We start from the raw sequence: 25,304 nt of genomic DNA on the forward strand, positions 1-25,304 counted from the left end.
TTTTTTCTGCCTGATATACAAGCTCGATGTTGCGATAGGGTTCCAACTAACCTATCTGATCATAAAGATGATATAGAATAAATCAGAACAACACTTGACGATATAATATTGCCTAAAGGGTATTTAGTCATGTGAGAAAATTCTTTTTTTTATAGAGAACTTTCTATACTATAGACTTACGGGAGTTTGGTCTGATTTAAGAGCTTCCGTACGGGGGTTGTTTTTAAGTTTACGATGGAATAATTAATATTTTATAATCACCGAACCGATACGTTTTGAAATAATGGATAACACGTGAGCCAATCTTCAGGTAGCCGACGAAGCATTAAAAAAAATAACAATATATCGCAAGATTTCCTCTAGGCGATTTTCGTAGAACAGCTCCTACAGAGACGCTATCCAGTCAAGTACAATAACATACAATCCATAAGACGGGAGTTAGAAGACATCCCGCAGAGAAGACTGAGTGCAACTGGAAAGACCAACACCCAGTCGAACAATAGGTACATTTAGAGCGCAGTACAATTACCAGTTGACACAACTGGTACTTAACACACCCGCCGTCTATCCATCTTTCACTAAGAGGAGTAAAGAATGCCGAGCTGAATTCCAAATCGTGGAATTAGACCAATTTCAGTTATATTTTCTCTCGTTACGGAATTTACGGACCAATAATATACAAATGGTGTGGGGAATTACAAGAAAAAGTTTTCATGGTCACAATGAATAGGCATTAATAGAAGAATAGGCGCGACATCCAGTAGTAAATACTATCATTTAAGCTGACGTAAATATAAAAAGGTGGGGATGCAATCAAACAGTTTTAATTATTTTTCAGAATTTTACCCGCAGGGTGCTTCCAGGAAGAATATCGCAATACAATTAAAACAAACGGAAAGTAACAATGTCGAAATGTAAAAAAGCTTCGTTAAAACACTAAGCTATTAACTAATCATTAATGAAATAATAAAATAGCTATTGTTGTGTTCGTGTGTCTTAAATCATTTAATTCAAATGTACAGAGTCAAATAAAACAAACGTTTTGCTACAGTAACGATAACGTCTACATATTATCTTCAGTAGTTTGGCGCTCCCCTCCAAAACTCGGTTGTCCTTCTAGCGCGCTTCGGCCATCTATTCAATATCATATAAGAATTAAACGTGAACTATTAATCGACCAACCCACGATGAGAATAAGTTTCTATCTGTACATCTATCTCCATTACTTCAAGTCACGCCGCCAGATGGCTACGCGTGAGGTCTCGTGACCCTGCCAGGTGTTCAATCTCTTTACCCACAGTCTGGGCCTGCAGCATCCTGTAGCAGCATCCTTAATCCTGGTTAAAATCCGTATTTCCGTCCAGGATTAAACACTTATTACTCTATTTAATGAGCCAAACTACGTTGTTTTTTACATCTATAGATTTTTATTACTCTCATACTACAATTGTTCTAATCATTATAGAAAGTAAAATATGCCAAGAAAGCTACACCTCTTTAAGCATAATGAACAACAACAATAATAATAATAATAAACACCAGCCATCATCAGAATCTGTACATTCCATACATTCTATATACAAGAGCAGTCGAAGTTCTGGTGTTATTACGAAACAGCTGGATTAGTACTGGAAGAAACTACATTTTCTAAATGTCGGAGACTGTGTGTCAGGGTATGACGCCTCAGATCGCAGTTCCTACGGAACACTTTGCCACACGAATGGCAATTATAAGGTTTGATGTCCGTGTGGGTCAGGAGGTGGGTTTTGAGGTTGCTCCTTTGGTTAAAGCTTCTCCCGCAAGTAGGACACTTATGTGGGGAGTCTTCCATGTGAAGGATCCTGTGGACAGCTAAAGTACGAGACTGACAGAAACCTTTACCGCATTCGCTACACTTAAACGGTTTCTCTTTGGAGTGAATATACCTACGAACAAAGAGAAAAAATACATATGTATAATATATTAAATTTTGTTTATAAATAATAATAAATTTATACAGACAAAGTTTACATATTTAATAATATAAAAGTGGCGAATTATTGCGCATTTTTACGAGGGTTATATTGATTAAACATAAAATGGGTCAAAGGATAATGTAATCAATGAGCATGAAATAGTTTCGAGTTACCACTCAGTGGGAAACACGGTGTATAATTGCCAGGGCAATAATGGAGTCAACAAGTATCGTAAATAGTCACGCAACGTGTTTGTCCCTTAGGTGTTTGTCACATCCTCTGCTACGATGGCAATCTGTATAATCTTTAGTGCCGGAAAATTAGTCCAATGAAAGAAGATTTAAGAATTTTACTACGAAACTAATTTAGGGCTTCATTCAAGCCGAAATTTTTTACGGGTTTTTCACATTCATGAATTGTAAGAAAAATTATTTAACACGCATTAATTATCTTATTTTTATAACTATTACACGAACAACTGCTTATTATTTAATTTTACGTGTCTTTTTATTTGTTACCTTGGCAGAATTTGCAATAGCAGACTCCCGCTGCGACAGAATTGTAAACGGTTTACGCATCAGACCGTTACCAAAAACGGTACAAATTGAACAAATTTAACGTCGCTTGAAATATTTTTAAAGTATATCAATCGCATGAATAATTTATAAAAGGATTAAAGTGGAAAAAAACACCAGTGTAACGCTATGTGAGAGTACCTCAGTTATTCGAACGTCAGAATTTGCACAGTGATGTCACGTTACGACAGACCAGAACGTGTCCCGTGACACATCGTATCAGCAGTCACATATCTTAAGAGATAAAAATCTTCTCTTTGATTTATTTATTAACTTCCCCGCAATACCATTAAGGGGCCTGGAAGGACGCGAAACATTGCATATTTTTATTTAATGTCTTACGCAAATGACCGTAAAATCTAAATTTCCCATTAAGTTATACAAGATATTTCTTCACTAATCTCGAATTTGTAAAAACATAAAATAATAAGAAGGAAGTTTTACTTAATCGACCCTTTCGATTCCGTTTAGAGATGGGAAGAAACCAATTTAAAATAAAATTAACTAGCTAACAATTGTTTATCTAACACAAATGACGAAATCTTTTGTTTAAAATATAATTGCCAAAAATTAACTTTCAGAAAATATGATGGGGTGTTAGAATAATTAATTATTTCGTCGACGTCACGCATACATTTGCATAATAATGAGCTTGTAAGCTAAAGCAATAACTTATTAACTTTTATGTTGAATTAACGGGTAAAAAGCCATTAAAATTATTACGATTTTAATATAGAACCGTATAATTTATATTTAGATCTACTTAAAAGTCGATAAGTACTTACTTCTAAATGTCAAGCAGCAAGTATGCAAACCAATGGCATAATCTGTTTCATATTGGTTTGCTTACTTAACTGCTTTCTGCTTAGTGTTTAATGCAAATTATAAAATCATTTCTATAAGTAATGGATTTGTGACTAGAAAGAGGCTGTTAGTTGCAAGCTATAAGCCCCACCATTTAGATAAACAGTCATACATTATGTATAAGATTGGATTAAGATAAATACGAGTGGTTACAATAGACTTTTGCCAACTAATGTTTTGTATTTTTGCATAATTTTCTTTTAGTTTCCTCATTTTAATTTTTTTAAATATTCTTTAATTGGTAATAAATTGAGAATAAAGTTATTTCTGGTAAAATTTGTACCGCTTTGGTGAAAATCAACCGGTTGAAAAATGAATGTGTTCAGTAACAGGTGAAGATATTACGTAGAGTTAAAGCCTTATTCCTTTTTATAGGTATAAAAAATGAAAGGGGAGGCGGTAAAAAAAGGATGAAATATATTGTTGGTGAATTTTTCTTGGGTCGAGAATGGATTAAAGAGAGTAGGCTGTCATGTGCCATTAAGGAAATCACTCCGGCCACCATAACGACGTGTTAACTTTCTCCGCTCGTCCCCATTAACATTAGTAGTGGCAAGCTGGCAGGTTGCCAGTCCGAGTGATGTCATTCGCTCGTGTCCGATTTGATTGGTCGTTGCCTCCGCTCGCCCATTCATATAATGCATCTCTGGACAACGCCACCCTTTGTCCGCTTGTAAATTGGTTTTGCTTACTTAAAATTTAATTAAAGAATTCGTTAGAGATGCGAATTTCCTTTTTCTCATTAATTTGTGAGTTCAGATCTGGCCGCCATCCTCTTGGATAATTGACCAGAAGGAATTTATTAAAGTGAAACCACGCTCCATTTAAAAATTAGTAATTATTTTGTAAAGGATACTTCTGAGGTTTCCAGATTTTAAATTTTGTTGAGAATGGGGGATTAAAACGCTCGAAATTTACCTATCTTAACGTTAAATTAATTAATATCTTTTTATGAGACGTTGTAGAACAGTCTCACAGTCTTACCTGTGGTCTCTCAGGTGATCTTGCCTCCTGAAGGCTTTGTGACAGATGTCACAAGTGTAAGGTCGTTCGTCAGTGTGGGTTCTTTCGTGAATTAATAAATTGTAGGATTTAGTGAACCTGCGTTGGCAATATTTGCAGATAAACTCCTTCTTTGGTCTAGAGGACACCCTTCCTCTATAGTACCTTCTATCCAGAAGAGACGAATGATCGGGAGGTCTTCCAAACAGTACACTGGTTGCTAGGGACGGAGCATAAACCGGACCCACATATAATGGACAGGGCGAGGAATATGCTGACTGGTCGCCGTATCCCGTATGCACGTCTGGTTCTGTTGCTGATTCGGCTAAGTGGGCAAAGTCGAATTTCTTTTTTGCCGGCTTGGCACGAAATTCTTGTAGACCAGATGAGGTAGAAGGAAGAAAGGTGGTAAAAGCCGACGCCTCGGAATACGGACGAAGTACAGGTAGAGGTAGCAGAGGTACGGGGACTAATGGCTGAACGGGTGGTGACGACTGGGGTAACATGGTTCCTTGTTTTAGTGCTGCACCCGGTGGAGGGCTGCTGTGTTGACTGGTTGGAGTGAGAGGTGGTGTAGGAAGAAACCTCCGATCATCTAAGAAAGAAACGAATCGTTTATTAGTTTTTTTTAATAAATACTAATTCCGTATACTCATTCTCGTGTAAATTCTTCGATGCTAATTTTTATTGAAAAAAATATTATTTATTAAATCTACATCTATAGAAGTTGATAATCGAAGAAATTAAGACCGTCCCGAGAGGTTGAAATCCTCCAAATTAACGAAAAAGACTTAGTAGTGAATATTTATTCACATTTAATATCCCGCTCATGAACACGAAATTCCCTCATCAAATTGGCAGAGCGTAGATTATTCAGTTAGATTTTTATCTTTATTGTTCGACTAGAAGTCTTTCAGCTTCTAAGGTAAATAGAATACTTAAATTATGTGAAGATTTAAAAAAAAAGAATTAAATTTTTTTAACTTTTTTCGTCTTAAGATCGGTTTAAAAAGAAGGGAAATTCCAATATTTAGGCTACATATTATTAAGCTGTATAAAGATTATACTTGTGTGAAAACCGTATTAATTCACGGAAAATCGATTTTGTAATTAATGCTTAAATTATTTTAAAAATATTCAATTTTTCTATTAAGCGGGCACGTGTTCTTAGATCGTAAAATTTTGTTGGTTCCAAAGCACTTTAAGCGGCTCATTATAAAACAGCTTAGATCGGTTGATCCTACAATGCTGACAATTTCTGTCTAGGAGCAGGATGTCCTGCAGGATTAATCCTAGTCGTAGCACGTGACCCGAACCACACCCAGACATTAAATCCGGGAGAACCATACCGGTGTCGGACCAGCAACTCCGCCTTATTGGTGAGAAAGTAACCTCTATGCACGCGACCATAGCCCCCGGCTGAAAAGCGCATCTTATACATACTCTTCTCTCCTTTCTCATGCGATGCTCATGAATGGTAAGCAAACTCAATCTACGTATCCTGTTAAACGACGTCACACATTGACGAGAAGCTCCGTCATAACACTTTTAGTGTCCTAATACTAAACGAAAATATAAATTTTTGACAAGATCTCTACAGTAGAATATAATATAAAAATACTTTAGCTAAAAGTGAGTTTAACTGCACAGAATTAAACATTAATTTATAATACATCCTTCTAATTAATTATAAATTTATAAAAGCTAAATATAAAAATATAATTAAATATAGATTTATGAAGAGAATACACGAGATAAAAATGTGAATCGTAGACGATATTCTCCTCTATGATTCAGAAATTTCTTCGGAATCTATTTGAATTTTTTATAAAATATAACTAAATATTCATATTATATTGATAAATGGATAAACTTATATTTACTCTACGAAATTATATAAAATAAATATATAATTTATAATCCTCTTTAAAGTATCGTAAATGATATTTTCAGTAGTCTCTAATAATTTATCATATGTTCATCTCATTGCTCTAGTCATTTACGACTGTTGAAGTTGCTGATAAAGCTAAATTAATGGGGAAAACCCTAAATACTAGGATTTTCCATTATTATTAGTCTTATTCAAGTGATGTTTTACTAAGAATTCCTTGTTATAAATAAATTAAGAGACGTTAGAGTTAAAACATTCTCCTACTTTTCTGTTTAACAATTTTGCTGAACTTCAAGGGGGTTTTGGGGTTTACTCCCCTATTTGGGAAAGTTACATTTTAAATAATAGCTTATTTATTTACCCCATACGTCCAGTACCTTCCTAGTCTACTCTATTACTAAAAACTATGAAAAAATAATGTTTTTCAATTCAACAATACTAAATGAAGAAATATAATTTCATTCTATTATATAATATTAAATTTATAGTTAACATTTTTCAGAAAAGGGGCTATTCATTGATTAGAATTAACCATTTTCGCTAACAAACCTAGGCCTATAGTAAATTATATTAAAATATACTTTCTTAATGACTGTCGATTGTCTCGAATAACTATTTTATTGCATAATATTAAAATTTCCAGACCAATATAATAATTCCATTGATGATATAATAAATAAAATTATTTTATAATATTTTAATATAAAATTATAGAAAATGTAGAGGAATTATTGTCCAAACAGAATATTAAAAGCTCAATATGATACATTGTAACAGTATGGTAATTTAAGATGGTTGGTGGCTTAAGAATTTGGCACAAGAGCCTCCTGGGCCAAACTGCCTAATTCAAGTTATTTGGCCAATAATTTAGATGAATTTTCTGCTTGTGCTTAGATGTTTTCATAGAAAAATTTGAATGGAAAATAACAAATTCTGTCATTACAGATAGAGTATGTTTTTCATTAACGTAATGACAGGCTTTTAAATGTTTAATCAGTGATAGTAATTAAAATTAATATTCGAACCGAATGTGGCATGGTTAAACATTCAAAAACCAGTTAGGTGAATTGATAGGACGAAACGTGATTTGGGAAATTTAAGCGTAAACTGCATTAAACAGATAAAAAGCATAAGTTTTAATTCGTCCCTCCTTTATGAATTTCTTAGAAGATTTGTATAAAACATCGAAATTAAAAAAAAAAAAAAAGGAACCGGTCAACGATCTAATTACAAGTTATTAACAATTAATTTTAATGACTTAATTCATTAGAAAATATTTTTGAGTGCTCAATTATAGGCGGGAGTGCCTTTAAGAATACAAAAGAATGAGAGATGTTGCAGAGGTAGGGAGAAAAAAACAAACAAAAAAAAGGCAGTGTCAATTCTGGGTCGTTAATGTATAATTCCCTGTCGGTAGCCGTTCCACAGAAGCAGTCGTTTCTATACTTTCTAAGATGTGTAGTTTTGCTTTACACCTTTGTGGGCGAGGAGGGCCGAGCCAGTAATAAATTCAAATACCGGCTTCAATGCATCGTGTACTTTGTATTAATGCCCTCCGTGTTCTTGCGGGGAATGAGAGAGTAATTGAACCAACCAAATTGTTTGTTAGATAAATTAAGTTATTGAATATCATTGTAATAATGTTTATTTGAATAACAACTAAATGCTTATTAAGTGTGCGGCACACGCTTCGTCTTTTATTACTAGTATAAGAATTGATTTACTCCTGCAGGCGGGCCTTCTTAGGTTATTGGCCTAACATCTTTCTATAGTATGCAATTAATTTCTTAGATGTAGAATGATGTATATAAATAAAACCTTAAATTTTAAATGAGTTAATCATTTATAAGGCTTGTATTTTCCGAATTTTCAATTTTTTTTTCTTAACATACTACGTATATTACGAATAGAGCTAGATATAGGCACAAGTTATAAGTTACCTGATTTTTAGTGCCTGGATGTCCTAGCCTTAATTATGATAAAAGGCACAAGAATTTATATTATGTTAATGAGCTAAAATTAAATTTTATTTTCACATTTATGTTGACCTATTTCAAATACTAAAACGAGAAAGGCTCGACCGAATGATTTTATAATGAAAATTTTGATCCTGTTATTATACATAAAGGAAGTTGCAAATGCAGCAGTAACATTGTTGGATGCAATCGTAAACAATGCACGTGCTACGAGACATATTTCACTCATATATATTTAGCCTATATCCCAGTTTATGTAATTATTCATTTATAAAACGACTATTCAGTAAAAATGGAGTAAAATTTCCTTTAAATGTTAAAATCTGAGTCGGTTTTCATGAACATAGAATAGAAGACAGATGCTGCCTATAGAAAGAAAAGACTATAGCGAGAGACATTGTGTGTGTGTATGTATATATATATATGTATGCATTACTCTAATAGACAGAAGAATGCCAGATAGGAACGTCGTTATAATAATCGTGTGTTATTCAACTTGGATCTAGAATGATGAAGTTGTGTCCAGTGTGTGCGCATGGCTTGATTGAGAAAATAGTAAATCGACCATGCACAACTGAAAGTCTTTCACAAGGCTAGTTTCCGGCCTTTGTAAAGGGTTAGAAATACAAAAGATAACCAGAATAATATCTATAGTCTTAAATGAATGATAGAAATTTGAAAAATGTCTCATATAAAAATTTTATCTTTATTTATAACAATACAAGATTTCGTTTTAGTGTTTATTCCCCTGCAAATGTTTAAATATCTGTTTCGACTGAAATTGAAATTGGGTTTATAAATATAAACATTTCAGTTTGAAGATGTTTAAATATGGAACATTTCACCCATTTTAAACCCATCTTCCAGTCTTTTAAACCCATCAAACCACTATAAATGGGATTTAAATAAATATAAATATATAATTGAGCTTCGAGGATTTTAATTACTAAAATCAACCTTTACTTCTATTAACGGATTTTGGGGACCCGGGTTCGAGTCCGGGCGATCGAAAAACCACAAAGATTTTTCAGGGATGATTTTCCGGATATGTTGAACGAGTGTCCCACCATCCAGCTGTCCTATTGTGGGCCTGACCGAACCCATAATGGGCCTTAAAAAGGCTTTTTAGAACTCAAAGGGAGAGGAAAATACTTCTATTAAAAATTTATTGTTTTTAAAGTAATTTCATGAAAATTAAAGCTTTTCTTCAGCAAAAACATGGCTATAAATAGGAGAGATTATAATTACATGCTTTAATGGCTTATTTATATGGTGCTCATAATAAAATAAATTGTGAATACAATCTTATTTCTGAAAGAATTTTATCTTAACACAAAAAAAGACATAAGAAAACCTATTACATGTCTAATAGGCTTATTCGATATATGCTATAATCTAGTAGACTTTAGGCTTTATATCCTTATTTACAGATGCTTTATGTGTAGATGTAATAAGGTAGATGCTTTTTTATTCTTGGTTTATAAGTTGTTTAGAAACAACAATTGTAACTATAATCTTTACAGGCTATAGAAGCCTGTACAAGTTTTTAATGTTATGAAGTTATGTTTAGCTCCGAATATTGGGAATTACTCAGGCTGAGAAATTTAGGCCTATGCAAGTATCTAAGCTTCGATAGGACCTGTGATGTTTAAAGGCGTGTTTAGAAAATGCAAGAATGACCGATTTGTAGAAATAATATAGACTTTCTGTTCTTATCTATAAATTCGACTACTCACATTTCGTACGTGGAAGCTGCAACTAATAGGATTTTTATCAAGGAAGTTCAAACTTAAATGGAACTAAATGCTATCGAAGTTATTTTTATAACATTTAACAGGCCTAAACTTAAATCAACCTTTGAACTTTGTAAATTTTTCATTTATCTACGCTTTATCTACATAATAATATTTAAAGATTAATTTTGAAAATAAATTAAATTAATTTTATTAATAAAAGAAGTGATATTCTTACGATTTTCATTTCAGGAAGAAGAATAATTTTTGGCCTTGTTAAAGAATTAGAAACACAAGAATAAACTTTCCTATTTATTTGTTAATTGTCTTTTATATATTTCGAAAAATGATATTACATTATAAAATATAATGCCGTTATAATGACAATGCTGAATTTTAATCCCACGCGTACAGCATATCACCATTGTTTTCAATCAAATTTCTAATTACAATAATGAAAATATCAAATAAAATTACTTTTATATGATAGTAAATATGCTAAATATGCAGACTGATTCATAATAAACTTTCCTCTAGGTCTACGATTTAAAGAAACTTCAATATTTTTGGAAATAATTCTGTAATATTATAAACGACGGAAGAATAATGGATAAGTTTTACTTCTTTTTTTAACTGAATTTATATAAATATTTAATAATAAATACTTTAATTTGATTACTTAAATTTTCAATAAAAAAATTTAAAATACTGTAGCTTACAAGTTCGTGACACTTACCTAATATTCGAGTTGAGGTCATCGCAGCGAAAATACAAAATGAGGCAAAACTTAAATTATAATAGTTTAACTAAATATAAAATTCAGAATTATCCAGATAATCTTACAAAATCAAATTGATCAATGTTTTCCGAGAGACCTTAATAAAACTGAGCCTTACAAGTTAAAGAATCGATTGATGTGAAGTGTCTGAATGCGAAGAAATCTTTGTCATTCGAAATAATTACACTTAATCCGATATTAATTATCTTAATTAAGTTCTATTCTAAATTATAGGATGCCATTCTTGCGTAAAAAGGACTTTCGGAGGTTATTAATACGTTATTCTTTCAGTAATTTAACACGAAAGAAGTACTACAGAAAAACTCGGTTTTGAAGAAGTTTAAACGTTTTTTGCACCTCATTAACAGTCCTGAAATATTATGATGTATCCCGTTGAATGATTTAGATCCTGGACGGACTATTTTATATAATTAATTGCCACTTTTCGCCTAACGGACGGCTTCTAATCGCTGTAAACTCCAGATTTGTTTCTTTAGGCCCGTCTAGATCTATCAATTGCCAGGGTTCCGGTTGGTTTTTCTTCTTTTCTTTATTTATTTACCCAATTAAAGAGGACTTGGATAGTTTTACAAAAGATGGCCTAGAGGCTACGAATCGGCAAGACTTCAGTTCGAAGAGTCCCATTTAATAATTACTAGAAACCGAGTTAAAATACTTACCTTTGTCTTCAGGTATTAATCCCACAATGTATTTGTATGCTTACAAGATAACGTTATGTTTCTATTGTTTGCACGATTGCACGTCGTGCACGATCGCGATGAATGGTTTACATGTTGTACAAACCGTAGTATTTATATTATTGTTATGATTTTGATTTATAGATTCGGTGGCGTGAGGTAAGTTGCCTTCGAATTAGCGAACCATCGATGCGGCCAGCCTAATGTGGGATATTCACGTGATTTCCAGTAATAAATATCACGGAGAATAATGCATAACGGATATAACAGAAACAAGTAGCTAGTGGGCAAAAATACTCTAGAAGTGATGTTAGTTTAATTATTAATAACTTATTATATCTATTCTTCAAACCAATAATCTAACTGTGATGTCCAATTACTTGGATGGAAATTCAGCTAATAAAAAACCGAATTATTTGAAATTTTTAACGGTTAATATGTTTTATTAATTATGCAGACATTTAATTAATAAAATAAATAAATAACTCAGAAAATTTATTGTTTAATTGTCATTGGATAAGCCTTTTCAATTAGAAATGAAGCCTAGATGTAAGTAATTCTACTAATCAATTTTCGAATTTGTTTGGTGTTTATTTCTATCTATAATGGATTTTTCTTACGAATTTCATTAAAAAATTGAATTTTAAATATTATTTCAGTCAATTTACATGTATGAATTGTCGTAGAACAAACGAGTACAAGATTAATGAAACTGTATCTTTGTGTTTGTAACTCTTAGAAAATTGTTCTTATAAATGTATACATTTTAATGTTGATTATTTCATTAAGTATTGCTGCTTTAACTAGTGATTTTTATTCGATAATGTTTATGGATTCGGAGATAACCAACATCGCAATGATCCTGTAATGATTTTTGCAGTTTATACTAGTAATTTTGGTCACTCTTATTGCTTGTAGGTAACCTATTAGATCCAATTGCCTGTACTAATGATTGATGTAGGTTAGACTTTAATGCCTATATCAATGATTTTGGTTGCCTCAAAGGTTTTTATTAATAATTCTCGAGTTTTATGCTTTTTAATAATGAATTTTTCATTCTGAAAGTTTAAAATAATTTTTTCCTCTAATTAAAGTTATCAAATAGTTTAAGAATTTGATTAAAATGTAGTAGGTAGGCCTGATTCATTACATAAATTTCTATAAAGATATCTAAAATAATAAATTCCAATATTGCCATAGGCTTTTAATTGTAGCTGTACGAATAACTTTAAAATTCATTTAAATATAAGTTACATTTAATTGTATGAATTTATATTATCAAATGTGTTAATTAGAATAGTTATAATTTTAATTAAGATTATAGAAATTAATCAGCATATCAACGCTGTTTTTATATTATTGAATACCTTATATAAAATCTTACAAATGATAATTGTTTGATGTTTGCTTAGGCCTAGATTTATTAATAAATAAGTTAAATCCATCATCTAATTCAAGTTTGTAAACACGATCAAGTATTTACATTCCTCTTCTTCAAGTAGTTAAACATGCGTAAATTGTGTTAAGTAATTAATCATATCTTTCTTATATGAGGTTATTTTAATATAAAATTAACTAGTTGATTACATTTTTCTTACTTAAATCGATAATATTTAAGTTCTAACGAGGCAAACAGCATTAAATACCTTTCGTTTCTGAAAATATTAAAATTTTAAAAATGGCTATTAAAAGTTTAAGAGTGAGAACATTTATAAAATTTCGCATTTTATGCGTAGGAACTGGAGAAAAATTAATTGCTTCGATGTATCTTTGTATGTTAAGCGCGAACAGAAAATGCTGAATAATACCCGAATACTCTCTATAAACAAATAAATAAATACTTTTTGCAGTGACTAAATTATAAATGAACTGGAAAATAAAAAGTAATAGAATATTATCATTACATTTTCGAAATAATCCTTTTAGATTTAATCCAAAAATTTAAGCATTAAGTTGAGCGAATTTTTCTTTTCAATAATTGTTTAGAAAAGAGCAAAGTCAAGCGGTTAAATTCTTCAAAAGTCGACTGGTCTGACTGTCCGCAAGAGTGCAACAAAAGCCAAAGATCGAACCTTATTGTTAAGCATTGTTACTGGTTTCGGTAGGAGGTCCTGTTCGACCTCCAAACTTATAACTTGAAATCCTCCTTATGCATTAAGAACACAAACTAATCCTATACTCTGTTTACAACTTCGAAAATCAGACAGATAGGATTATTTTATACATTTGAAAACAGTCTAGAACTTAACAGTTTTCGTCTGGACACACGCCGTTTACCACCATTAGCATGTGATTGAATTACTATTGCCTGACTGATGCTGTCAAAGATTTAAAGCATTTAACATTGTGTTTAAAGTAAATAATATAATTAACACAATATTTTATTTTAAAATATTCGAAAGAGTTAAGAAAAATTGTAGATAAATTCTAGATTTACTCTTAAAACATTTCAATCGAATTCTATTAAAAATTGGCGATAAAAATCGACGTCAATTTTAAATATTTAAAATAATCAACATCAAAATTTAGTATTCTCTAATTGATAATTATTATTATATTGTAATTAAAATTCTGGTTTAATTTGAAATATTTTTTATTCGTAATGAAATGCATTTTAAGCGTATAAGAAAATTTCCATTTTAAAATATTTAAGATTTACATCACGAAATGTTATTAAATCGAATAGAATAATTTCCATAAATTTAATTTATTAATTATTTAAATATTATAAGAATTTATTGAAGAATTCGAATAATAAAACTAGCAGAAAAACTTAATTTACCGTTAAATGCAGCAGCTATACTTTCGCATTATATTTATCAGCGAGGGGCGTAGACTCGAATTCAACCGGACAGGCCCGTTTATTGTCCATTATCTTTTATCCTTTCGAGTGTCGAATATTACTAAATCGAACATTTCAAAAAAAAAGCGTCGAAGGAACCGCCANAAAAAAAAAAAAAAAAAAAATTCACGAAATGTACAAATACGTCAGGAAATCGAGAAGATTTAAACGAATCGGGAGGCCCGAAATATATATAATTTATAATTATCTGCCACTCAGTTGTTGTTTAACAGTTTTATAAAGAGTAACAATTGTGTACGTCGACGATTTGTACCTGTATCAAACGTTTTACGTAATGTAGAATAGGTGAAAAGGTATTAGGTCTACGGTAAATTTAAATTGTGACGAGGCACGAGCCTTACCTTCTGTTAAGACGAGTAGTTTATCGGGCATCTTAGCCGAGCTCTTCTTGGCCAGTTAGTACCACGGTCAACCGGTGCAGGGCCTAGGCGGTACTGCATCAGACAGCTACTGTGCTTGGGTGCGAGCGACTGCTGGCTTCGGTAGCAACTCTGCCGTTCTGTTCTGTGACTTTCCGGCCGACTGCCACCGGTGTCCCGGATGTAGAAGAGCCTCTGCTTGTTTTACTTAAACGTCCAATGCCATCCGCAGTACCGTCACGTGGCCGGCCGCCCCGAACGCGTGCACTCGTAATTAATGGTAGATAAAGGTAGCATCGGCGATTGGGAGTCACCGGACGGTGGTCGATGTGGCCCCAAAGGGGTGCCACCCCACCCAACACCCACTTTAGCGTGGGTGGCGACTTTTTGTTTACCAAACTCTTAAAATGCTTTATTCCTCTAGTTAATTTTTTTGAATTTAAGCGTCCATGCTCGAATCGGTTGCAGTTTGTGGATCAGCAGGAAGTTTTATGCGTGCCTGCTCGCTTCCCGCTGAGTGGCAGGAACGGGCTCTCTCCAGTAGGTGGCAGCACATGCCGGCTGAAGTTTGTCAACGTCAGAATCCGGCCTCCCCCTTACTGTTCGGTGTCAGGTTGTTTAATTGTCAAAAGGACAGACAATAGCGCAGATGTCTTTCGTTCGTTCGTCCTCTGTTCCCGGTTAGAGACGGATTAACCGATTTTGTATCGAACACGGCTAGGCTAAATGCCGCTTCTACCGTGCGAACAACGGCATTTTCACCCCTTAAGTCATTAAGACTTCTGTATTGGATCTTTCAATGCAATTACACGAGTATTTTAACATCATAATTTTGAAACACAGATAAAATTAATTCGCCGAATTCTATATATAATCAATATACATTAATGTATCGGTACATTAATTTTTGACATAAAAGTGCGAGTTTATCTTCCATTCTATTGTAATAAATTTATAAAAATTATTCAAAATAATTAAATAGTTTTTTAGAAATTTAGACAGAAAATTTCTATAAACCTGGAAATTAAAATAAACGATAAACAATCTTGAATTTATAGACTAAATCTTATGAAACACTAAATTCTAACTGAACAAACGAGTAAAACTAAGAAAAAACCCCGATTTAAACGATAAAATTAAAAAAAATTTCTAAATTATTATTGCATCTGTTAGATACTGAAATTATGCAGTTGACTGGTGATAAACAGGCCAAACTGTTAGCGAAATAAAATTAAAAAGTAAAAAAAAACTTTACAAACGTCTGATTAGTCAGCGGCCATTATTAGTCAGTAACTTATAGGTGCATTGTTTCGTCAGAATAACGCGCTTTTTTGTGTCAATTTGACGTCATTTTCATAATTTTTTTGTAACGAGGAAGTGTGAAAATGACGTAAAAGCGTACATTGTTTTGACAAAACGAATGCGTCCTTTGATTCGAAACTCGATTCGTTCGTCCCTAGTTCCTTTTGGCACGTTAAAAAGATTACGAATAAATGAAAAAATACGTTCTCGATATTTTCTTCAGTAACATTTTGAGTGTTTGATCGTTCAATTTTAAAAAAAATTCCGAATTTTCACTCGTAAATTGAAGTTATACGTGTAAGGAAGAGCCAAGAGCCACTTATTGCGCTCATATTGGATAAAATGCTAATTTTATGAGGGCAGATTGGGAAAGCAGCGTGGTTCCGATGATGGCAAGCGGCGTCGTTTCCAAACTGATATAGACGTCTGCCCGAAAATGACGCCGCTCGGACCACCATAATGGACACCCACGCTCCAACTAAGACACCCCGGGTGAGGACCACGGCTCCGAAACGATGCTTCGTGAAATATGTCGAATAACATCACCATATCATTATCATATTTAAATAAAACTATACCCAGAAATCTTCGTTGTTAAAATATTCGTTACGTTATCCTGTATCAATTATCCGGCTACTATCCACCGAGTATTGAGTTTAGCCCACAGACATCCGATAAGAACATGCTTTAGAAGGCACACTAAATTTAATTGCGAGTTTTTAAGCCTATAATTACCTCTAAATACATTGAAAAATTGTTTAGATGAAATAGTCTATAAATCGAGTTTATATATTTTTTGGTGAATTAGTAGATACACAACTTATAATTTTATCCTTGTTTTATTCCAAATCTCTAATGAAATAAGTCTAATTATTTAAATTTTCTGAAACAAATTTAATGTATTATTTTATTTTCTTAATATTTATGAATTTGATACTTTTTTTAGTTGCTAGTCAAAAGATTAAAACATTTTTTTCTAATTTTTTAAGTAGTATCTTTATGACAATTCTAGCAGTTTCAATAGGTTTTCTTTATGAAGTAAATAACAACTACCCATAACTTCATTTACTTTTGTGATTTTTCCTGTAGCAGAGTTGAATTAGGCCTAAAGTGAAATTTATTTTAAGAGCACACAAGACATAAAGGCCGAGAGATATAATAAAGCTATTAATGCCTGGTCTATGATGCTATTTTATACTTTAATATTAACGAAAGATATGAGCAGAACTGGACTTAGATTTGTTATGGCCATAAATTATAACAAATAATGATGTGTGTAAAAATATGAGACCCTAAACTATAGACTCATAACGCGAAGCCCCAAGCAGCAGCTTGTTTAGCTCATGTATAAATCCGATCCTGGATATGAGCAAAGAAAAAAAAAAAAAAAGGTTTATCATATTGCCTAAATTCTCCCCTGCTTAAAAGATTCAAATGATATTAGCATGAATATAAAAGAAATCCAAATTTATTTTTCAGACTGTATTAAATTTAAGCTTATATATTGCCTGTATTATATAAGTAAATATTGGGCATTGCATAAGCCTGTAACTCCTATGTCAACGATAAATGTATTGGTTTATAAATCTTAAAATACCAATCAAATTGGAAAATACAATGGATTTTTATAAAAATTTGAATTCTAATTTGGAAAAAATGACTGAAAACCGAGGTTTTAGTAAATTTTGATAACGTATTATATAGAAACAGATAGACGATATAAAATACATTTATGTGGTAAAGGATCATTCATCACAGAAGCCGAGCACGAAGGATATCTCCAATCTGGAAATTTATAGAACTGGGATGTTTGCACGCGTCATGGTCGAGTAGAAGCACCTTCCGAACAACCCTTGACACCGCATCACGTATTTAGATACATAGATACCGTAAACGCGTGACGTTACACGTGGCGTGCGTGAGCTACCCATTGGAAAACACGTACTGGCCACAAACTCCGATTAGAGAGAGGGCCCGAGATCTCTGACCCTCCCTTCGGTGATTAGCAGACTACAGAAAAGAGGAAAAAAAGTGCAAAGCCCGGGGCTAATTTTTATGTAGTATAGATAGACATATTATTAGGAGTTTAGAAAAACACTGCATTCATGGAAACATCGTGACTTTAACAATAGGTCATCTCAGGCGTCGGCACCTTATGGTTGTTGCAGCTATTATAAAAATTGCGCTCAAACCGATCGTTTTACTCCCAAGATTTTTAAGGATGATCCACAGAGATACGACTGGATTATGGCAAAACCCAAAATTTTGAGGTTTCTTTGGAATTTGCCCGATTCCGGGTTGGCCATTGTCCAATTGCAGCTTATCTATATCCGGGATATATTCAAGTACCGTAATTGGTGCGGTTAAAATTTTTTGCGGTTTCGACGAATAAGATCAGCTTCGGGCATTTTCCCATTTTATGAGAAACTCGAAAACATAACAATTTAATTTAATCAAATTCAACTGGGGTCCTCCAGCTCGATTTTTCATGCGATTAAGCAAAGCTAAGATTAGTATGAAACTCTAAACTGTTAATTATCAACACTTACATTTAGATGCAAGAATTTCTTCTGAGGAGCTCATAACAACTAGACATCAATAAATAATTGTACAGACAAACACTGAATAGAATCCAGAAAGATAAAATACTAAAATTCAACAGTTAAGAAGATTTTATTTACTTTCATTTAGGCCTATATGATTGTGTGAACGTGCTTACATAATTCATAGACCTACATGAAAATACTGCATTAAGAAATCTGCTTAAACATTTGGATTTCATACGTATTTACACTAAACAATGTTGCAGTAGGCCTGCACGATTTTTTGGAATCGTGGAGTAAGAGATGAGAATTTCAATTGGAATTTATAAAGGCGAGCGCGACGAGACCATCTGCTAAGATTACTTGAAGCAGAGGAAATAAAATAATGAGCATAAACCGCCGAACAGATTAGTTTTGTGCTCTCCGAGATTATAAAACTATTGACTATCTCGTAAATTTCCGACGCGGTTCCCAATGACGAATGTGGCTATTTACGTGCAAAAATGAAAGTGCAATTTTTATGCAAGCCAGAGGCAAAACGGCGAGTTATCGCTAACATCACGCACAACTTTTACAACCGTAGGTCTGTGTCTTTGCAATAAATAAATACACGTCTATAGGTTTATTTCGTATCCGCCGAAATTCCTATTATAGGGTGCGCACCCTCGGACTTGGCCTTAACAATAGGCGCAGCGATGACCACGGATGAAGTAGCAGGCGGCGGCGAGAGTCGTAGCCGTGCACGCGTCACGTGACCTGCACGCGAGGTCATAAGGGTCAGATACTCACGTGATTGCCACCCCTACCTGTGGGTGCGTCATGCAGGTGAAATCCGGTTGGAAGTTCACGTTTTCACTGCCAGCTATGTGATCATTTCCTTATCGCACTAGTTATTAGATATTTCTTATACGGTTGCTCGCGATGAATGCCTTCCGGGCTTGGAATCTCCAGGCTGCGCTGTGCACGATGATCTATGGTGCTTCTGACTCCGAGCCGGTAAGGCCGCATTATTAACTATGCTATGGCTCGAGACGGAGGATGGCTGCCACCTCCAGAAGACTAATTTTTCCGTTTAGTTATAAAACAGTCGATGGAATGAAGTCGGAGGAAAATTTGCATATAGCGAAGAAGTGTAATTGCCTACAGAAAGAGGACGAACTGACGTCACCAGTGAGGGTTGGAGGCGGATTGGCAAGAAAGTAGAAGGCATCGCCCTAGCTCGGAGGTAGAATTAATGGTCATACATAACATCTGATTAAAGTGTATAAGCGAAATTAATAAGGTCCGTTAAGCATTAATATTCCATCCCTGTTAGGGGAGGAGATTCACGAGAAAGAGTTACTCGTGTGGTGGAGGAAGTAGGCAGCGGGCATCTAGAACGCCCCTGCGCCTCTAGCTCTACCTGATCTTAAATTATGCGTCTTATGAGAATTTTTTCATATTTTTAAATTTCAAAAATTAGCATTAATAAAAATACTTTAAATATTGTATTCTCTTCACCTTCAACCCTGATTAGTCATAATGAATGTGGATCATTTCTTCACATTGAAATCAGAGAATGGATAATTTGATGAAAAGACATTTCATTTATTTCTTATGTCAGGCCTACATACAGTTTATTACTTCCATTAATGTTCAATATTAAGTATAATTCGCATTAAATCCGGAAGTGTAAAAATGAGTTTATGGTACTGATAAGATTATGGCCATTTTTAAAAATCAATTTCCAGTTATTTGTAGTCTACGAGTGACTTAAGCGTCAGAAAGATTGTTTAATGAAATTCCATTTGAGTCGGAAGTCGGTTGAGATTCCAGCAATTGGGAGTGCTGAGGGTACAAGTCGTGCTGACCCTCTCTATACTGTGACAGTATCGGCCGCGTGCCTATTATCTAGCCTTAAGCAAAACGATTTCTTTTGTTGCGAAAACTGCAACGTGGGCGTTTTTTACTCCGGGCCATAGGCAACTGCTTCATTCACATTTTACAATAAATCTGTCCTTCTCTTTCCAGATTAGATACTCCTCGATCTATTTTCCATCACCACAAAACCGATTATCTCCGCCAGTAATACGGGTCCCAGATACAAGATTAATTATCCTCTGATGATTAATAGCCAGATGCTAATAGCTAGACTATTTTAAATCATTCCAACAGCGATTAAGGAAAATGGCCGGGTGCTGCGGGTTATAAACTTTATACAGCTTTCGATCCTTTTCAAAACATTAATGCTTCGGTATTGTTACGACTGTGTTTGCGGATATTTTTTGGGAATAAATCTATCTTAGAGAGTTGGCTCTCGGTTGATGCAATAAGCGCGCATAAGCCGCGTACGTAGCCCGTTATGGGACAACAAATAAATCAGTTAAGTAGGGAAGCGTGTACAGATGTAAAAGGAAGAGGAAAAAATACCAAGGATGACAATTTCCAAAACAGGGAGGAGAGCCGAAACATAATTCAACATAACTCCTACTCGAGCAAATCTGCCTCGGAGGCGTCATTCTGAGAAAAACCATTTTATTGCTTCTGCCATTTACTGCTGTCCTATCGGGTGACCCACCAATAGTCACAGTAGTTCATTTGTCCACTATCGTCTCATCTCCCGGCGCTGGATGCTTGTTGGTGGTCCCGTGAAACCGCTGCAAATTCCCGCTGCTTCAACCCCAAGTGGAAAAACCGCAATAAAAACACTTGTTGCAGTCCAGTTACCCAACTTGCCTAATTGGTGTTGTCTTCGCTCGTCCTCTGTTGTTTTTCTGCACTCGATAGCCATGCAATAAGACTTAAGTGGATTTTCCATCAGGCGGTACCGGCTGCCAGGCAATAAAATCAATTATCTGAATCTATGCCAACCTCCAAGAGAGATCTCCTCTTACTACTGTGCAGCCATAAATTTATTTTCAGAAAACTTTACAAGACGTAACAATAATACAATTCCCTACCATTGTCTAAATTACCTGCAGAAAGCATTCTCCACTTCTTAAATGCTGAAACAGATTGCCTCGGCTACTTAATAGTAAAACGTAATAAGGATCGAGCCTTTTTTTGGCGGTCGAAAACAGAAAGCTTAAATTTATTTTTTTTTCAGCCCTACGTTTAAACCGGGAAGGACCATTAGAGTAAAATCAGAAGTTCAAACACGAAGTAAACCCTCACTTACCTGTTAACACGTAAGAAATGAACTTAAATGCGCACGAAACATTTTGACGCCCTTTGGATGGGACAAGTTCCCACGGCACGCTGGCCCAGTTGAAAAACCTTTGAAAGTTTTAGAAGGTTGAGAAATGGGAGGAGAAGCCGGTGGGAACGCGTCCTTAGTGCATGTTTCCTCAAACGGTTGAGGTCAGAAGCGCAGATTAAAACTTCTGCCACCCCCACGTTTTCTTTCCGGGGTGTTCGACGACAACTTTCCGGCATAACATCAACCGTTTTGAACATTTTAGGCTATGTATACGAAAAAGCGTACACGATCGCTGAAGAAGCAAGTTTTAGCCATGAAAATTTTCGCAACTTTCTCAGATTCTCACAATTAACAAAGATCGAATTACAGTTTTGTTTATCGTTATCATCCTAAATAGTTAATACTCTTCGAGTTTTAATAAGGGAAAAATGTTATAAGACAACAAATAAATCGTTAGGAGGAGAATATATTTTTTAAAAAAATTCCTACAATAGTCATTTAAAACAAAATTACTTTGTTTTGAACACCCTTTTAAATAAACCCATACATTTTGTTTTTGTAAACACCTGTAAGCTAACTCTTTTATGACTTAAGATTACCCAATTTTGGTTGTTTTCCTCTCTTAAAAAGGTAGATCAAAGGAAATGAAACTATTTTTATTGACGATCAACAAACAAGAAACAATTAAACAAAACAATCTCATTGTAAAGGGGTCGTAAACAAATACAATTCACTCTTAGGTAACTCCGTACTCAAAATGCACGAATAACAAGAAACTTTTGTAATGGGCTCAGATTATTTTGTCAAAATAACGATAATAGCATGTAAAGAAGAAAAATTGGCGTTTATTCTTAGAAAGAAGTGATTGTCCCGGATCAGAAGCAGACGAGAATGGACACCCACACAAACAAAGTAAGGAGTATGTGACTGGAAGATAACCGCAACATCAGGGTGGAGTTTTGGAGAGACGGCACGTGTACTATACATGGTCCGACCATACAACACTATGAGTAATGATTGTAGCTCAGAGAAGTAATGTAACCTACAGGTGGTAACAGGAACTCGATACCTTCTATTTTCAATTCATTCCAATCACGAATTACATTTGATTCCTCGCAGTGAAAGAAAAGAAAAAGTGAAGTCTCTTTTGTTGATCGTGAAGTATTACCTTTTCTCGTGTCAGCAATACGGGTCCGGTTTAAATATATCGATATGCCCTATAAAAGAGAAGGTTGGTGTGCACCAGTTAGCGTGAGCAACATATGAAAACCATTCGCCCTTTTTGCATTGTTAAATAGACATTTTCATTCTTTTCTAGTCATTCATTCTCATTTTTCGGGCGAATTTTATTCACACGAATTCTTATGTACGTACACATTGAATCATATAAAAAAAAACAACGGTAACTTGGAAGGTTGAATTTCCCTGGAAAATTTTTACTTCAAAGCGAATTAATGCCACTTCCGTAGACAAAACTTTCAGGTAATAATCCTTTTTGCAAATGAAGATATTTGCGATATGATTCACGAATTTGAGAAACGAGAATAGTCAGCGGATGTGCCCACCTAGGAAACAGGAAAATGTTATGAAGATGCATCAATAACCAGTTATATATCAAATTGGTGTTTCCGCTGCATCGGGGGTCCTTGTTACAATCCTCATAAACAGCTGGCGATTAATGTTCTTTCTAACTCCCAAATACTCCGCTGGAAATTGCCAGGCCACCCACAAGTTTATTAGTCAGGCTCTACCCAATTTTTAGTCGTGGGAATCAAAGAAATTTACCTATTCATGAACCAATTAAATAGTTCCAAAATATCGAAGGAGGTAAACGTAGAAGAAAAAAAATAACAGATTTTCGTTGAAACGGGCGGTAAAAACGTACAGATAAAACAAAGTTATAGCCCTTTATAAATGGGTCATAACATATAAATATAGCTATTGTTATTCTCGACGTATCAATGAATACGTAATGAATAAGACAACAGAAATAAGCACGGCCCACTCGTTAAATGTATACTTTGCCTGGATTGGTCCCCGAGGAGACCTCACACGTGGTACGCGTCACGTGACTTGACGCCTATGTGTCCGAGTGGAAAAGATAAAACTGTCCCCAAATAGGATGTGACGAGAATAGTGGACAGAGAGCACCTGGGCCTCCACTGGGTGGAGAAATGGGGTGTACCTATTTTACTGTTCTCACCTTATTGTGCACAAGACGTGCACGGCATAGTAGCCACTCGAACTTAAGCCCAAATTGAGTTTTTTACGACTTCCTCTCAAACCGGAGAATACCATGCGATGATATCATAACTTAATTTATTACTGCTTTCAAACCGAATGAGATTTCGGATATCCAATTGGCATTTATATTTATTATATATATATATAAACAAAGTGTGTCGTATGAGATAAGTTTGATAAATCGATATCATTTGACGTTTAATTCGCAGAAAAACGAACTTAATTCCAGTGGGCTACTCGGGTACGTAATTCAAACCGATTATCTGCCTGATCAACTTCTTAAGCTCCAAAAAATGGCTACACTCGATCCATTAAATTTAGTAATCAAACGAGCGTTACTCAAAAAGGGAGCGAAGGACCAAACAAATAACACATTCGATCAACTTCTGTTTAATTAATAAAGATAACGCACAATTATATAACTAAAAGTAATCGCTAGTTTAAAAAATCAATGAAGTGTCAAAGGTCTTCGTAGTAACAATTTATCACGGCGTTAATTATTCTAATATTTGGGGCTTACACGTTTTGGCCAAGTTCGACGAGAGGACACTAGACTTTGACATCCCATTCATTTATTAACCGTAGTGTAATAGATAAATTTTCTTTAAAACATTTAATCTTCGATTCCATCTATTTTTTTACACCAAGAGACACCGTACGGGACCACCAAATTCGAGAGAATTTGTCCAGATTCGGGATCGATAAGAGCCGACCGCCTTATCTGCCACCCATCTTTACTATTGTTTCCATCTTACGATTTATGACGCGAATAAACAATGAGAACGTCGCGGGATGTCACAACGAACCCAACTCGTCTCCTTTGCAACTCTTCCAACAAAACAGTTTCCTCTGACGTAAATAATTGTAAAATTCTGAAAGTTGAAAATGGATCGACGACATCATTCTCTACTTTTTTCTATTCTCCTTTATTCGGGCACGCCCCTAAAACCAATATAAATTACTGAAAACTGCCATAATGATCCTTTGAAAACTGGCACGGGGGGTTAATATCTATTAACATTTTTCGCCACCAATCATCCGTGCACAGTTTCGACCAATAGAATTATTCGTTTCTGTATCTTAAGCAGTTAGAAAAAAAGCCAACGACAGCCGCTCCGACGCATTTACTATCACTTTTAAGACGTTTAACCCACTAAGAAATGTTCCTTTCTCACGAAATTGAGTTGGAAACATACCCACCGCCATCTGTTGGATGAGAGGGGAAATATTTGATCGAAATTCTTTTATCATATGTTGTTGTTATTGCACAATCGAATTTATTAAAATTATGCAATCGATATCGAAGACTGAACATATCTGCGGTCATATCTATCGGTAAATTA

The 25,304-nt window shown here is 34.3% G+C and overlaps 1 protein-coding gene across 2 annotated transcripts; it reads right to left on the bottom strand.

Annotated features, from left to right (window-relative positions):
- Positions 1-1,028: 1,028 nt before the first annotated feature.
- LOC111619297 (protein odd-skipped-related 2-like) lies at positions 1,029-15,142 on the bottom strand. Of its 2 annotated transcripts, none has more exons than XM_023360993.1 (3): positions 14,677-15,142; positions 4,379-4,991; positions 1,029-1,925 (listed from the first exon to the last, which is right to left on the bottom strand). In XM_023360993.1, the coding sequence occupies exons 1-3, from the start codon at positions 14,705-14,707 to the stop codon at positions 1,607-1,609; spliced, it is 963 nt and encodes a 320-aa protein (XP_023216761.1). In that variant the 5' UTR covers positions 14,708-15,142; the 3' UTR covers positions 1,029-1,606. The 2 variants fall into 2 exon arrangements, with proteins under 2 accessions (XP_023216761.1, XP_023216765.1); XM_023360997.1 differs by lacking the exon at positions 14,677-15,142 and adding an exon at positions 14,255-14,386 and having other exon boundaries at positions 1,031-1,925.
- Positions 15,143-25,304: the final 10,162 nt, after the last annotated feature.

Source organism: Centruroides sculpturatus, unplaced genomic scaffold (assembly GCF_000671375.1).
Source record: "Centruroides sculpturatus isolate CEXI.00-Female unplaced genomic scaffold, Cexi_2.0 scaffold38, whole genome shotgun sequence".
In the NCBI taxonomy this organism is placed as follows: domain Eukaryota; kingdom Metazoa; phylum Arthropoda; class Arachnida; order Scorpiones; family Buthidae; genus Centruroides; species Centruroides sculpturatus.